This window comes from Scyliorhinus canicula, chromosome 3, assembly GCF_902713615.1.
Source record: "Scyliorhinus canicula chromosome 3, sScyCan1.1, whole genome shotgun sequence".
Lineage (NCBI taxonomy): Eukaryota > Metazoa > Chordata > Chondrichthyes > Carcharhiniformes > Scyliorhinidae > Scyliorhinus > Scyliorhinus canicula.
In genome coordinates, this window is record NC_052148.1 from 206889254 (window position 1) to 206906706 (window position 17453).

At 45.4% G+C, this 17453-nt stretch overlaps 1 protein-coding gene across 1 annotated transcript in view; it reads right to left on the reverse strand.

Moving 5' to 3' along the window:
• The window catches only part of LOC119963257 (SH3 domain and tetratricopeptide repeat-containing protein 1-like), a 111243-nt gene that overhangs the window by 71553 nt on the left and 22237 nt on the right, over positions 1-17453 (reverse strand). Inside the window, 2 exon segments of the mRNA XM_038792082.1 lie at positions 3392-3519; positions 5407-5496. Of these exon segments, the coding sequence (XP_038648010.1) occupies positions 3392-3519; positions 5407-5496 (218 nt within the window).

Genomic DNA, 17453 nt, shown 5'->3' on the forward strand with positions numbered 1-17453 from the left:
GTAGTTGCACCCGTTCTAGAGCTATTCACTGACCTCTTTATCTTTGTCATCTCTAAGGTATAGGACGGCTGCCTGAGGTTAAATTGCGCTGTAAGAGTTAGTCAATTTCCCCTTAGAGCTGGGATTCTAGGGATATTGTTCTCTTCTTCAGTCATTTTGTTTTGCAGCAATGGGTGAGATGTTATGTCTCGAAAGTTGTGCCTCCCTCCTCTGCAACCCCCATGGAGAAGGATAAGAGCAGCAACGTCATGGAAATACTGTTATGACCCTTGTGGAAACAAACTACAAACAACCCAACTAAGACCAATATACAAGACTTCACTTTTATATTAGCAATCACACCAAAATCAACGTAAATTAAACATGAATTAACAGGAAAATTGCAATAATATGACCGATAAATTACACATAGCAGATACAAAGACATATCTCACACATTTCTCAGTCAGCCCATTCAGCACGTATCGCATTCATTTCAGCCACAATATCCTTCAAAACGTTGAACTTCTTCAAATCAAATTCCATCTTCATTTCTCTAAAGCTTTAGCACCAAGTCTCATCAAACACCGGCATTACTTCACCCAATTTCCACAAATATAATTTTCACAGTCGACACATTTCCAGATCCCTTCTTCTTCACAAAACCCTGGTCATGTGGGGCCTGTTTTTGCACTGGTCCCCAAATCCAGATATAAAAGCTCTGTTCAAGATCCGAGCTCCAGCAGCTTGCAGTCAAGTCTCTGAGAATCTCCCATTTATAGGACCCTGGGCTTTAAGTATAAAGGGTAAGAGGGCAAAAGTTAAGAGGCCATGATGAATCTTTATAAAATACTGGTTCTGTCCCAAATGGGTGCCCCTGGCCCAAATGTCAAATTCTGGGCACGACAGTTTAGTAAGTTGACAACTATAGAGAGGGTGCAGAGAAGAGTTTTGAAATGGATCAAAAGATAAAGATAAAGAATAAATAAAACACACCCATGGTGGCATTGCCGTAGATTCGGGAGAATTCGCGCCCTTTCTGTTCCCGCGCCAGCCGCCGAGTGCAAAGCCGCCTCTTCACCAGTGGCGACCGCAGTGCGCAGGTGCGCTCCAGGCGACCGCGGTGCGCAGGCGCGATCCATTCTCTGCACGCCGCTGCCCCATCCAATAGATGCCCGGGGCCAGCGCACCGTCGGCCCCCCGCTCTGCACGCCACTGCTCGAAAGCCTGAAACTTAAGGATTCTCCTGGAACCGCAAGAGAAAGGAAGCAATCGTATTTGCAACTTACATCCATCTTTCAGTTGCTCCTGATCCCTTTGTCAGGCATACCTTTCCTCAGGGAATCTACCTGCAAGTTCCAGCTCCAGCTTTTTGGAGAATCAGAGTCCAGGAATCTCGGGAAGGATACTTTGTAAATTGAAGTAGGAGAATCAGGAACAGTCGCTCATTTCAGTAATAATGCTGGGCCGTGGCAGCACGGTGGCACAGTGGGTTAGCCCTGTTGCCTCACGGCACTCAGGTCCCAGGATAGATTCCGGCTCTGGGTCACTGTCCGTGTGGAGTTTGCACATTCTCCCCGTGTTTGCGTGGGTTTCGCCCCCACAACCCAAAAATGTGCAGTCTAAGTGGATTGGCGACGCTAAAAATTGCCCCTTAATTGGAAAAAATGATTTGGGTACTCTAAATTTAAAAAACAAAATGCTGGGCCTGTGCCAAGGGCAGGTGCATGCCCAGTTATGTCCAGTAGGGGTTCCTCAGTAAATTCCAAGGTCACATAGTGGGGACAGATACCCAACTGCGCGAGTTTCCCATTCCCTATTAATTTTTAACACACCTTTTTTATATTCAGTCATGGGATCTGGATGTCACTGGTTAAGCCAGCAATTAATTTCCCTTCCTGAGTGCCCTTGATAAGTTGGAGGTGAGCCGCCTTCTTGAATTGCTATAGTCCATGTGCCGTTATGGAGGGAGTTCCAGGATTTTGACCCAGTGCCAGTGAAGGAACGGTATATATTTACAACTCAGGGTGGTCTGTGGCTTGGAGGGGAATTTACAGGTGATGGTGTTCACATGTGTCTGCTGCCCTTGTCCTAGATGGTGGTGGTTGTGGGATTTGAAGGCGCTGTCTAAGGAACCTTGGTGAGTTCCTGTAGTGCTTCTTGAAGATGGTACACACGCTTGCCATTATTCATTGGTGATGGAAGGAATGTATGTTCGTGGAAGGGGTGTCAATCATGCAGGCTGCGTTGTCCTGAATGGCGTTGAGTTTAGAGTGTTATTATCCAGCCAAGTGGGGAAAATTCGATCACACTCCTGACTTGTGCATTGTAGATGGTGCACAGGCTTTGGGGAGTCAGGAGGTGAGTTAGAGACCATAGGATTCATAGCCTCTGGCCTGCTGTTGCAGTCACAGTATCCTTATGGGTAGTCCAATTATTCCTGGTCAATGGTAATCCCCAGGATGTTGATAGTTGATGACCCAGCAGTGATGATGCCAGTGAATGTCAAAAGGATAATGGTTAGATTCTCTCTTGTTGAAGATAATCATTGCCTGGCATTTGTGTGGTGCGAACGTTACTTGCCACTTGTCAACCCAAGCCTGGATATTGTCCTAGTTTTGCTGCATTTTGATAAGGGTTTGGTATCAGAGGAGCTGTGAATGGTGCTGAGTACATCCCCAATTCTGACCTTATGATGGAAGGATGGTCACTGATGAAACGATGACAGTAGGGCTTAGGACACCACCCTAAAGAACTCCTGCAGTAATATGCAGGAACTGAGATGATTGGCCTTCAACAATCTTGACCAGAGGAGCGATCTCCAACCCCCCCCACCCAACCTGATTCACATTATCTGCAGCCTTGCTAGGGCTCCTTGATACCATACTCAGTCAAATGCTGCCTTGATGTTAGGCAGTCACTCTCAGCTTACCTCTCAGGGGAAAGTTTAAGGGAGATGTGCGTGGAAAGTTTTTTTACGCAGAGGGTGGTGGGTGCCTGGAACACTTTGACAGCGGAGGTGGTAGAAGCAGGCACGATAGCATCATTTAAGATGCATATGGACAGATATATGAATGAGCAGGGAACAGAGAGAAGTAGATCCTTGGAAAATAGGCGACAGGTTTAGATAAAGGATCTGGATCGGCGCAGGCTGGGAGGGCCAAAGGGCCTGTTCCTGTGCTGTAATTTTCTTTGTTCTTGTTATATTTGAACTAAGGCTGTAATGAGGTAAGGAACTGAATGACCCTGGCAGAACTCAAACCGTGCATCAGTGAGTAGGTTATTGCTAAGCAAATACTGCTCGACAGCAGTGTTAATGACCTCTTCCATCACTTTACTGAGGGTAGACTGTTGGGATGGGTAATTGGCCTCGTGTGCAAAGAAGAGGAAAGTCTTCGCGAAGGTCACTTACACTGAAGAGGGCAATGACCTCTCCACAGTCATTCTCTAGAATGCGCAGCTTTCCTCTCAGCTTGTCCTGTAGCTGAACATCAGGAAGTCCTGTTGTTTGTCGCTTCATTGTCAATCTGAGGAAAATATCTATTAAGGAAACAAAAGGCAAAATTACTACACTTTACCTTGGTATGTAAACAAATAGTTTGTATTGACATTACTAGCCATTGCCATTTTACATTAGGAATAGTTATCTGCATAGTCAGTTCCTACTAATTACTTCCTGTCAGAACTAACATGCTGTTATGTGACCTTCTCCTGTCACTTCTCTAGTAGGGTCGGGAACATCACAGTACCCACAGCCCCGCAAAGGAATTTTGTGCTTTATATGCTTCAGTAAGCCACATTTTGATTTCCCGGTCTCTTTTTCTGCAATATATGCACCTTAAAAGGAAAAAGAGAAAGAAAAAGTAGCCTGGAAAAGGATCTCGCTGCAGTTTTCTTCATACTACCCCATAATTCCATAATGGCTACTGCAATCATTCAAAGTCTGCTTTTGCCTTCCTCCCTTTTCCCTCCCCCACTTTTGCTGCCATTCAATGAACTGTGGAAAAAAGTGGCCAAGCCAAGATCAAGCAAAATATAGCAACTCAGGACATTGAATCCAAATGTTAGTTGAAGCTTAGAATGCAACAGTGGAGAAATAGGCTGAGTTCATTTTCAGAAGACTTGCACTGTCAATAGGTTAATAGATTTCTGGGCTGTTAGCCAAGCCTCATTATGTATTCTTGGCTACAGATTACAAAAGGAAGATTTGCACAGCTATAGGGAAAGATCAGGGGAGAGAGACACATTGGGTAGAACTTGAAGAGGGAGCACGGCAAAATAAGGGTGAGTCCAGAACTAAGGGAGCGCATTTAAAAATTAGGGGTTACCCTTGTAGGACAGATAAGGAGATTTTTTTTTCTCTCAAGTTCTACGACTTTGGAACTCTGTCTCAGAAAGTAGTGGAAGTGGGGTCACTGGATATTTTTAAGGCAGAGGTAGATTCTTGTCAGGCAAAGAAATCAAAAGTTCAGGGGTAGATGGGGAATATGAAACTCAACACATAGAGATCAGTCATAACCTTATGAAATGGCAGAGCAAGCTTGAGGAACCAGAATGGCCTACTTCTGCTTCTATTTCACAGGTTTGTAAATGGGCTGGAAAGCATACTTTGGTATTGGTTCAATTCTGTCTACAGGATACAAAGCAGCTAAGTCACCAAGGCTTTCTTGGCAGCACTTCACAAATAGGTGACCTCCACCACCCAGAAGGTCAAGTGCAGCAGATGCATGGGAACATCATTGTGCAGAACATCCCTCGCTCTCCTCCTCTCCCTCCACCACCACCACCACCACCAAGGCACACCGCATCCCAACCTGGATAGATAGTGCTGTTCTGTTCCATCACCATCACCAGGCCTAGAACTCCCCATTTAATACCACTGTGGGATTATCTTCACTTAATGGACTGCAGTGGTTCAACACAATTCCTTCTCATGGGAAGTTGAAATGGGCAGTTCGAACCAAGCCATATCAATTTCCCCAAGATATTTTCTGAACTGGCCTGCTCATTGTGGTATCACCCTCAAGGATAGCTGGCAGCACCTCCTACCTAAACTTTTATTGTGGCAGTAATTATATGGTGTCGGTTTGGGGTGATAGTAGTGGAGAATTGGAAAAGGAAAAAAACCCTTCAACTCAATTTAAAGTGACAGAAGAGACTTGTGGTGGTCATTGAAGGGAATTGATGTGCTTTTTGGAATGATAATTCAGGTGCAGTTTTATTTCACTGACAAATTTGAAGGAGTAGTTTTTGAGAATGCATTTTCTCATTCATCACCAAGTAGCTCAGTAGGAGAATTAAGTGCCAATCTCGCTGAATTGCGTACTTACATCCTACACTCTGGTGTAGTGGAAGCACGGTGTTCAATGTGCTTTATTGAACATTACACACATAGTTGCTGCTGTATACGTTGTGGATCATCCTCACCTGTTTCCCAATTTCCCACGCTGGTTGCATCATGTGATGGCTCTTCTGGCAGCAAAAAAGTTGCTTTGTTTTCTTCCAACGTACCCTGTGCTAGAATGCATTGAATTAGAAAGAATATAATAATTCTCAACATAATAGCTTGGAATTTGCAGGATTGGTACTGGCAAACTGTCACTGTTCACCGTCATTTCCCCACTGAATCGGACTGCAACTTCAGGATTAAGTTCAAATGCAGGTTAGCGTGGAAATCCAGAAGTTATTTCCTCAAATCCCCTCTAAATCTCCTGCCCCCAAACTTAAATCTATGCCTTCTGATTATTTACCCCTCTATTAAGAGGAAAGGTTTCTTCCCATCGGCTATCTATATTCCTTAAAATTATGTATACCTCAATCATTCTCTCCTTCAGCCTTCTGTGCTCCAAGGAAACCAACCCCATCCTAACCAGCCTCTCTTCACAGATGAAACTTGTTATGGAGATAGAAACTCATCAAAACTCACTGAAAGTAAAGTGCATGTTTGAATACTGGGATACAAAGGAGGAGGCAGTTTGTTCTACAGCAAACTGACTCACAGACTCTCAGTCAGTTAGACAGAGGATTTGGAAGACGACCCACATGAATGAATGAAATGAAATGAAAAATGAAAATGAAAATGAAAATCGCTTATTGTCACGAGTAGGCTTCAAATGAAGTTACTGTGAAAAGTCCCTAGTCGCCACATTCCGGCGCCTGTCCGGGGAGGCTGGTAGGGGAATCGAACCGTGCTGCTGGCCTGCTTGGTCTGCTTTAAAAGCCAGCGATTTAGCTGAGTGAGCTAAACCAGCCCCATAAACCAGCAGGTGCTTCTATGTCATGCAGAAGAAAAGGGACTATTCTTGGTACATTATCAAGTACGAACGGATTCCTAGTTGGAAGAAAAAGGAATATGGAGATTTAAAGATCAGAGGGTGCCTCATTATTGGAAATCTATTTGATTACGCTTAGAAGATTGATTGAAGGGGCTTTGTGTAAAAGGACACTAAGATTCACCCTGCTGGGGCAGGGAGAAGTGATCCTATTAAAGCCAAGAGGTACTTAGGTCCTTAGACACAAGTTTACATTTCTGTGAAGAGTGTTGTGTAATGTATAAACACAGCATGAAGCTTTTGGTTGTGCTCAGAACATAATAGGGAATAACTTTTCTGTAGTTTAATGCATTCGTTGGCTGTTAAGTAATGCTTAAGTAATGTTGATTTGAATTTGTTTGTTGAAGTAAAAGTCTTAACACATAAGATCTTGTCGTCAGATTATTGGTGTTGTTCACAGTTGCTGGTCTCCAAGAGGATTTTAACAAAGTTGGTATCTGTTAGTCACTGCTTCGGTACAGGCCCCCACCCAGGCCAACAATGTGAAATTAATTGACTCGGTGGGAACTATCCCTTCTCCACTCTCACATTGTAGCAAATCCCTACAAAGTTTTGACTTGTTCAATGCAATTTAATATTTTTTTAAAAACAGAGATCTGAGTAACAACTGCTACTGATCTGGTCCTTAAAGAGGATGGAATGATATCAATTTTTTTGTCACCATTATGATTAATTACTATTTAATAAGATTAATACTGTGGTGAGGTGGTGGTTGTCATAATATACATCCAGGTATATGATGGTGTGCAGACAGTCAGTGATTGACACAAGGATGACCAGTGAACACATAGAACACAGCAAGCAATCACCAGACAGGACACGACCACTATAAAGTCAGAGGGCACTAGTTTTCCCGCTCTCTCGGGATCCAGCCTCTGAGACAGTCAGAGCTCGTGAGCAGCAATAAGAACACACACCATGTGGTAGTAAGATAGTCTGGTCAGGTTAGCCTCAGGTCTTCAGTCATGTCAGCATAGTGTCAACCCACAGTTAAAGCATGTATTATAGTTAAGTGTTCAATAAAATCGAGTTGCATTTCTTCAAGTGTTGGAAGCCTGTCTCTCTCACCACTGCAGTAAACGCAGTCCTTGTAGACTCAGCTTACCCAACACATCAGTGGTGTTGTGGTAATGTCACCACACAAGTAATCCAGAGGCCTAGGCAATTGCTCTGGGGACACAGGTTCGAATCTCACTACATCAGCAACTGGAATTCATATTCAAATTAATAAATCTGGAATTAAAAAGCTAGCCTTGATAATAGTGACCATGAAACAATTGCTTATACCATTGGTTTCCACTGTCCTTACATGTGACATGTAGGGCTACAAAAAAGAAACTGGACAGATCACCAGGGGGTGGGGCATTGAACATTATGATCAGCATGGCGAAGCAGGCTCGAAGGGCCGAATGGCCTCTTCCTGCTTCTGTTGTCCATATATCTACGATCCTCCAAAGTCTCCTCCTTACTTACATCTAAGCTTGCACCAACACTGGGAGAGCTGTCCCACAGACTAGTCAAGTAACAGACTGATTAATATGATTCTATGAGTATGACTATGTCTAGGACACCACTGTCACTAGAGGTGGTGGCACAGTGGTATATAGTCAGATATAATCAGGACGGAATTGCCCAGGGAGCACAACATTGACTCTGGATCCCATGAAGTCTTAAAGAAGGAGTGCTAATGGCATAGCTGCTGGACTGGCTCTGCGAGTCAGTCAGAGAAGCAACAAGAGAGGCGGAAACCCTACTTCAACTCGCCCTTACCAATCTACTTATCACATGCATCTTGTCATAATATACATCCAGGTATATGATGGTGGGCAGACAGTCAGTGATTGACACAAGGATGATCAGTGAACACATAGAACACAGCAAGCAATCACCAGACAGGACACGACCACTATAAAGTCAGAGGGCACTAGTTTTCCCGCTCTCTCGGGATCCAGCCTCAGACAGTCAGAGCTCGTGAGCAGCAATTAGCAATGACAGCATTAATAGGAATGACCACCATAACAATCCTTGTGGAGACGTCCCGTTTTCACATTGAGGAGATCCTCCATCGTGTTGTGTGGCCCTACCATTATGCTACGTGGGATAGTTTTTGAACAGATCTAGACATCCGTGAGGCACGTCGGCCATCAGCAACAGCAGAATTGGATACAACCGTATGACCTGGCATAACCCAACCCAACCATTACTATCAAACTGGGGATCAACCCTGTTTCAAATGAAAAATGTAGGCGGGCAGGCCAGAAGCATGCATGCCTATAAATGAGGTGTCAGTGTAGTGAAGCTGCAGCACAGCAGGCCAAAAGTGAAAGCAGCATGTGATAGACAAAGCCAAGTAATCCCATAGTCAACAGATCAGAACTAAACTCTACAGTTCTGCTACATGCAGTCACCAATGGTGCCGGACAATTGAACAACTAACTGGAGCAGGAGGCTCCCCTATTCTCAATGATGGGGGAGCCCAAAACATCAATGTAAAAGAAAAAGCTGAAGCATTTGCCACAATCTTCAGCCAGAAGTGTCAGAATGGATGATCCATCTTGGTTCTCCTCCGGAAGTCCCAGCATCACAGATACTGGTCTTCAGTCAGTTTGATTCACTTCACTGAATATTAAGAAATGGCTGTGGGTCCTGGCAACATTCTGGCCATAGGCCAGAAGTAGATGCGCCATCAACCCAGCTATTCCAGTAGAACTACAACACTGGCATCCACCTAGCAATGTGAAAAAAAACACTGAGGTATGTTCTGTCCACAAAATACAGGGCAAATCCAACCTGGCCAATTACTGCCCCATCAGTCTACTCTTGACCATCAGTAAAAAGGTGATGGAAGGGGTCATAGACAATGTTATCAAGTGGCACTGCCTCAGCATTAACCGGCTCATTGATGCTCAGTTTGGGTTCTGTCAGTGCCACTCAGCTCCTGACCTCACTGCAGCTTTAGTCCAAACATGGGCAGAAGAGCTCAACTCAGTCAGGAGAGAGTGATCGTCCTTGACATCAAGGTAGCATTTGACCGGGCGTGGCATCAACTAGGCCGAGCAAAACTGGAGTCAATGGGAATCAGGGGGAAAATTCTTCATTGGTTTTAAGTCATAACCGGCACAAAGGAAAATGTGGTTGTTGGAGGTTAATCAACTCAGTCAGAGCACATCAATGCAGGAGTTCCTCAAGGTCGTGTAAGAGGTTCAGTCATCTTCAGCTTCTTCATCAATGACCTTCCCTCTATCAACAGATCAGAAGTGGGGATTTTCACTGATGATTGCACAATGCTCATCACCATTCATGACTCCTCGGATAGGAGTCCATGCCAATATGTAGCAAGACCTGGGCAACATTCAAGCTTGGACTGATAAATGGCACAGAACATTCACACCACACAAGTGCTATCTTCAACAAGAAAGAATGAAACCTCTCCCCTTGACATTCACTGGGATTACCATTGTGGAATCACATACTTATCAACATTCTGTAGGTTACCACTGACCAGAAATTAAACAGGACCAGTCATATAAAAGTTGAAAGTTGCCACCAAAGTTGATAGGGTTATTAAGAAGGCATACGGTGTGTTAGCTTTTATTGGCAGAGGGATTGAGTTTCAGAGCCATGAGGTCATGTTGCAGTTGTACAAATCTCTGGTGCGGCCACCTTTGGAGTATTGCGTGCAGTTCCGGTCGCCGCATTATAGGAAGGATGTGGAAGCATTGGAAAGGGTGCAGAGGAGATTTACCAGGATGTTGCCTGGTATGGAGGGAAGATCTTATGAGGAAAGGCTGAGGGACTTAAGGCTGTTTTCGTTAGAGAAGAAGGTTAAGAGGTGACTTAATTGAGGCACACAAGATGATCAGAGGATTAGATAGGGTGGACAGTGAAAGCCTTTTTCCTCGGATGGTGATGGCTAGCACGAGGGGACATAGATATAGGACAGATGTCAGAGGTAGGTTCTTTACTCGGAGAGTAGTAAGGGTGTGGAATAACCTGCTTGCAACAGTAGTGGACTCGCCAACATTAAGGGCATTTAAATGGTCATTGGATAAACATATGGATAATAAGGGGATAGTGTAGATGAGCTTTAGAGTGGTTTCACAGGTCGGCGCAACATCAAGGGCCGAAGGGCCTGTACCGCGCTGTTATGTTCTATGTACTATAAATACTGTGGCTACAAGAGCCGATCAGAGGTTGGTAATTCTGTGGAGATTGTTAGGATACCAGTCCAGACCCCTAACTTTTGTTAGGATATCGCAAGAGAAACCCTAAACAATTTGCAAAACTGTGAGGAAAGGATACTTCACCCCAAGAGGATGACTCTGACCAGTAGATATCTTTTATGCTAAAACAAACTTTAATTTAAACACAGAATTAAGCACTCTCAAGTAAATAGCTTTACAATTAACAGTTAAATAGTTCTTAAATAAAATGAAAAAGCTTTTATGCCCTACACCTTTACTATATAGTCCAACCAAGCAACCCAATACAGTTCAAATGCCACTTATAAATAAAGTTAACAAAACAGGTATACTTGCTTATCTGCACAGGCGTTTGGAGAGAGACACTTTCAGAAACAACTTACCAAATCCTTCTGTCTTGTCAGACTCAAATCCTACGGCAAACTGCTGTCCAACGTTTACAATATTTGGCAAAACTGCAAACTACAGATAGACCCGACACCTCACATTATTTACATCATCTATATCCCACGACCTTCATAACTAAGACCAAACACAATCCTTCAAATTACCCATGCTCCAGGGAATCTCCAGCAAGCAAAACAATATCCCATTCACTATATGTTAACAAGTAGATGGTTAGAAACCATGGTTATCTCACATTTTACAACCCTTTAGTTACAACTTTCGTAGACACAATGGGCGGGATTCTCCATCCATGCCTGCCCAATGGCCGGAAATTCCTGCCCAAGGTAATGGATCTTTACAGAGTCCACGTCCCACCCATGGCAATCTTGAGGTGGGCACGTCCGAAGAATCCAGCCCACTGCCTTTATGTATTTTAAACCAGGGTTTAAAAAAAAAAAAATAACATTACTGCCACAAATATAAAATACAATATATAACAATTTATTACATTCATTACAAGACTAACTCACCTTCTGATTCCCCAAAGCCTGCCCACAATCTCCAAAGCACAAATCAGGAGTGTGAGTGTGATAGAAAATTCTCCACATGCCTGGATAAGTACAGTTCCACCTATACTAGGAGCTCAACACCATCTAGGACAAAGCAGCTTGCTTGATTGGCACCACATCCACTACCTTTAATATCTGCTCACTCCACCACTGGCACACAGTGGTAGCAGTGTGTACAAGATGCACTGTAGGAACTCACCAAGATTCCTTAGACAGTAGGGCAGCATGGTAGCACAAGTGGCTAGCACTGAGGCTTCACAACACCAGGGTACCAGGTTCGATTCCCCGCTGGTTCACTGTCTGTGCGGAGTTTGCACGTTCTCCCCGTGTCTGCATGGGTTTCCTCCGGGTACTCCGGTTTCCTCCCACAGTCCAAAGATGTGCAGGTTAAGTGGATTGGCCATGATAAATTATTCCTAGTGTCCAAAAAGATTAGGAGGGGTTATTGGGTCAAGGGGGATAGGGTGGAAATGAGGGCTTAAGTGGGTCGGTGCAGACTCGATGGGCCGAATGGCCTCCGTCTGCACTGTATGTTTTATGTTCAAGAGGGATCACTGCTGTGCCTTCCAAACACACAACCTCTACCACCTACAAGGACAAAAACAGCCAAAACATGGGAAAACCACCACCTGGAAGTTCCCCACTAGGCCACTCACCATCCTGACTTGGAAATGTAACAACATTCCTTCACTGTTGCTTCGTGCAAATCTTGGCACTTCCTCCCTAACAGCACTGTTGGGTGTACCTACATCACATGGGCTGCAGCAGTTCAAGAAGGCACCTCACCACCATCTTCTCGTGAGTAATTTGGGATGAATAATAAAAATGCTGGCCTAGCCAGCAAGGCCCATCACCCATGTAAGAATACCAATTATATATATTTTTTTAAAAACACAATTAAGTTTTATCAATATATTTCAGCTTCTACCTTTGTTCCATGTAAACATCCCCATTTTTATTTTGCTCGGTGTAAAAGTTTGGAAAAAAATGATTAATGCTTCTCATTTCCAGGTCTGCTGCCTGTGAAAATTATTTAATGTGTTTGACAGCTTAGGCGACATTACTGTAGCCCAATGCCAGGAATTCCCACTAAGCTGCACTATAACAGGGTTCCACAGTCCACGCCATCATCCTCACTATGGAACTTGGGCAATGTATGAGAAAGGGTCGATCAAAGCAGGGTGAAGTACGATGAGATTCCTTATGGCCTGAGCCACTTTGGTTACCATGAGGCCTGGTAGGAATCCTAGAAACATTCAGCAGATGGGGCTGTGGCAAACAATTTTGCAATTGATGAACAGACAGGAAGTTGTGCCATCTGGAATAACTCAAAGGCTGATTGAACGGAGGAAGCCTGCAGCAGAACAAAACCTCCAATCGACTTGGTTTCTTTACCATTGGATTAAGTTTTCATTGTGACTTGTGTGCAATGGTTTACCCAGCTAAAATATGTCATGCACAGGTGTTTTTCTTTCCAAGTGCATTTTCCAAACCGTTTAGTGACTAGAAAATTGCGACTGAAGCAAAATTTGGGTGCGAAGACCATTCCATGGTCCGAACTTAAAGCACATAACCAAACGTCCCACATGACAACACACACCTTACATGCCATAAAGTCTGCAGATCTCGAATCAGCCTCATCAGCCATCTTTGGACTCATGGAATACAATCCCTTGCGAGGGATAACCAACAATAAATATTATATTACAATCAATTGCACTTTTGAGAAAGATAAAATTCTCACCACAAAGATATCTAGATTTCTCAACTTTCTTCAAAGTTATTTTGCTTTACTGTTATTAATACCTTTTAATTATGCAATTTATCACAATCAAACAAAGGTGCCACATCTGAAACATTCGCTGATAGGGACAATTTTAAAATGTCCGATATCAGAAGAATGTATTGTCCACCAACAGCTCATATCAGAAAATTAGCCGAGCCCTCAAAAATATTTCCATTCAACTTATCTTAGATGATAAACATGCATCCGGTGTTCCTCAAGGGCTCCTGGGACCCCGATTCATGCAATTGCTTTAACCTGCATATTTTATGAGTTTTCTCTTTTTATTTCAGATCATCTTGTTTTCCCATTTTAGTTTTACAGCTTGATTAGGATTACTTTATCGTAAATTTATTGCAATGTAATCAAATCCATCTAGTTACTTTACAAAAGGTTGAATTATTTCCACACTCACGCCTAACAATCACTTAGAGATGGAGCCAAGATTTCTTAATCCGATTTTGTTTTCATAACTATAGCAAAGCAGGACTCGTGCCCCACAGGTGGACTTAGACCTTGACCTACTAGTTTATCCAGGAGGAGGTCATTAATATGAAAGATCTGGCTAACTGTGCTGACTTTAGCATTCAGCAGAAGAGACAATTGCCACAGTGGAAAGAAAGCCAAACAGATCATAAAATTTGAAAGCCCATTGGAATTACCTCCTTGGTGAAAAAGGTCAACTTAAATTGTGCAATATTCCTCAACCAAGGACAGGGCCATGGCTGGAACACACCTGTGGACACCACGATCTATTGACCTGGATACCAGTATCCCGCCTGTTTCTGAATGATCAGTGGTAAGGAGATAAAAGCTGCAAGGAATCAAATGGATGACACAATTCCGACTCTGTTTTGTACATTAGGCCATTAATGGTTCTTCTGCCGGTCCCTATTCTTGGCAATCATCTGTAGGGCAGAGCCGTTATTTTTCTGTCCCATCCAATTTTTTCCCCCAGATAGCTTTACATTATTAGTCCATCCCTGGCTCTGAGGATAGACAGAGTTATACTGAGGCATTTGGTATTTACCTGGGTCTCCTTGCTTTCCTGCAATTGGACCTACATTGGATTCCACTAAGCTGTGTGACAGGTCAAGACCAGTAGTCGGAGGATGAATGGAATGATGTTTTTCCTGGAATAAATAGCATAGAGTGTACAATTTTTTGACATAATGCAGTTTGGGGGGTTGCCCAGGATTGGATGTGGTTCATCGGCAGGGGAAGGGAGTAGGAGACAGGAACGCCGGGCAGGGGGGGAACGCCGGGCAGGGGGGGGGAACGCCGGGCAGGGGGGGGGGAACGCCGGGCAGGGGGGGGGACCCTCCCCCCCCACCCCCCCCCACCCCTCCCCACCCCCCCCCCCACCCCCCACGGCCATGCTGGTTATGTGGAACGTGCAAGGGTTGAATGTGCCAGTTAAACGGTTGTAGTGTGTTCACGTATCTGAGAAGCCTGAAGGTGGGTGTGGTGTTTCTGCAGGAGAAGCATCGGAGGTTGAAGGATCAGACGAGGCTGAGGAAGGGAAGAGTGGGGCAGGTGTTCTACCTGCAGGTGGATATGAAGATGAGGGAGTGACAGTGTTGATCAATAAGAGGGTGGCGTTTGAGGTACGAAGCATAGTGGCCGATCCTGTGGGTAGAAAAATGGTGGTCAGTGGGAAGCTGGAGGGGATGCCGGTAGTCCTGGTTAATATGTATGCCCCGAATTGGGATGATGTGAATTTTCTGAGGCGGGAGCCGAGGAGGATTCCGGACCTAGATACGCATGGGGTAATTCTCCCATGTGCACTGCTTGTATTCCGGATTGCGTTTTTCATCATGGATAAGGCGCTGTTGGAGGGGGTGGCCGACTTGGTGTATTCGATGATTGTGGTCTATGACCACGCGCCACCCTGGTGGATCAGGGGGAGGCCCAACGTCCACATTGACGGTTAAACATGGGACTGTGAGAACGGGTGAAGACTGCTATTCGGGGTTATGTGGAGATGAACGATGGGGGGGGGGGGGGGGGGGGGGGGGGGGGGTACCAGCCGCTAGGCTGTGGGAAGCACTCAGGAGTAAGTAGGAGTTTATTTCAATTCAGGCTCACTGGGAGAGGTTGAAGTGGGGACGATAAGGCAAGGTTGGTTGAGGAGATCTAGAGGGCGAATAGGAGTACTCCGTGGTGCAGGAAGAGCGGTTCTTGAAGGAGAGGCAGAGGTTGCAGAAGAATTTTGGGTTAGTGTCGATGGGGACGGTGGTGGAGCAATTGCGGAGGGGCAGTGTATGAATACGGAGAGAAGGAAGGTAGGATGTTGGCCCACCAGTTGAGGAAGCAGGCAGTGGTTAGTGAGATTAGTAGGTAACATGGTGATGGATCCAGAGAGGGTGAATAGGGTATTTCTATCTCCCCGATTCTTAAAAAGGATAAGGATCCGGAGCAGTGTGGGTCATACCGCCCCATGTCGCTTGTGAATGTAGATGCCAAGTTACTGCCAAAAGGTACTTGTGGCGTGAATTGAGGACTGTGTGTCGGGGTTGATTGGGGAAGGGGCGGAGGGGGAAAACACGAGGCAGGAGTGCACGCTCTCCCCGCGCTTTGGCAATACAGCCACTGGCAATGGCACTCCGTGTCAAGGGAGTGAGCTGGGGGGGGGGGGGGGGGGGGGGAAAGAGATAGGGTTTTTGAGGGAATTTGGCCAGTTTTCTGGGTATAAATTTAACATGGGAAAGAGTGAGGTGTTCCCGATCAATGCTAGGGGGCAGGAAAGGAGGTTAATGGAGTTGCCGTTCAGGGTGGTGTGGAAAAGCTTGCTCGATTGGTGGAGGAGATGAAGGCAGATGAAAATGAAATGAAAAATGAAATGAATGGAGAGGGGGAAATGCTTTGTCATTGTCAGGGCAGGTGCAGACAGTTAAAATAAATGGTGCTACCTCGGTTTCTGTTTGTTTTTCAGAACCTCCCCCATCTTTGCCCCCAAGTCGTTTTTCAGAAAAGTCAATGGGTTGACCTCGTGCGTGGGGAAGGCCCCATGGGTGCAGCGTGCTTTTCTGGAGCGGGGGTGGAAGGGGGGGGGGGGGGGGGGAAACGGCCCTGCCGAATTTGATATATTATTATTGTGCTGTAAATATTGCGATGGTGAGGTAATGGGCTGTGGAAGAGAGGTCGGTTTGGGTACATGTGGAGGCGGCATTGTGTAGGGGGACGTGCCCGAGGGCTTTGTTGTTGGCGCCTCTTTCATTCTGACCTGCCAGGTATTCGGTTAGTCCTGTGGTGGTGCTGGCTGAGGGTGTGGGGGCATTGGAGGCAGCACTTGGGGCTGAAGGGCATGTCTTTGTGGCCGCCTATTTGCTATAACCATAGGTTTGTGCTGGCAAGACTGGATGCGAGGTTCCAGGGGTGGCGGCATGTGGGGATGGAATACTTCAGGCACTGGTTAATAGGGGGCAAATTTGCGAGGCTGGAGTTGCTCAAGGGGAATGGGTTTAGGTGCCTACAAGTTCGGGATTTTGGGAGGAGAGAGGTGCCGTCCTTCCAGGGGTTGCCACCCCTGGTGCTGCAAGGTAAGCTTCTGCCGGAGAACTAAATACAGGAAAGGTTTTGGATATTTACAAGGAATTGATGGATACTTACAAGGAATTGATGGAGTTGGAGGTCACCCGGGTGGAGGATGTTAAGCGCAACTTGGAGGAGGAGTTGGGGAAGGAGCTGTGTCATGGGCTGTGGCTTTGCGGAGGGTTAATGCGTCCTCTTGTGTTCGAGGTTAAGCCTCATCCAGTTTAAAGTGGTGCATAGGGCCCACATAACGGTGGCGAGGAGGAGGTTTTTTTCAGATGTGGGCAGTGCGCAGGAGGGGGGGGGGGGCACGAATCATGGCCACATGTTTTGGACATGTCCAGGACGGAGGGGGTTCTGGCAGGGGATCGTGGATGTTACGTCCGAAGTTCTGAGGACAAGGGCGATATCGTGATGCCGATATTTGGGGTGTCGGAAGGCCTGGGAATACAGGCCTGCGGATAGAGAAAATCAAGTTCGTTCTGCAGGAGTTGGTAGAAGACTTCGTTTGGAGATGGAAACTATTTATCAATTTCTTCAATGAAATTTGAGGGGTCAACAAGGGAAGTTAAAAAGGGGGAAGGCGGGACGTGGTTGGGGGTCGGTGATAGCAGGGTTTGAGTTGTTGGGTGGGTTGATGTGACGTTTTGCTGTTCTTTCGATATTT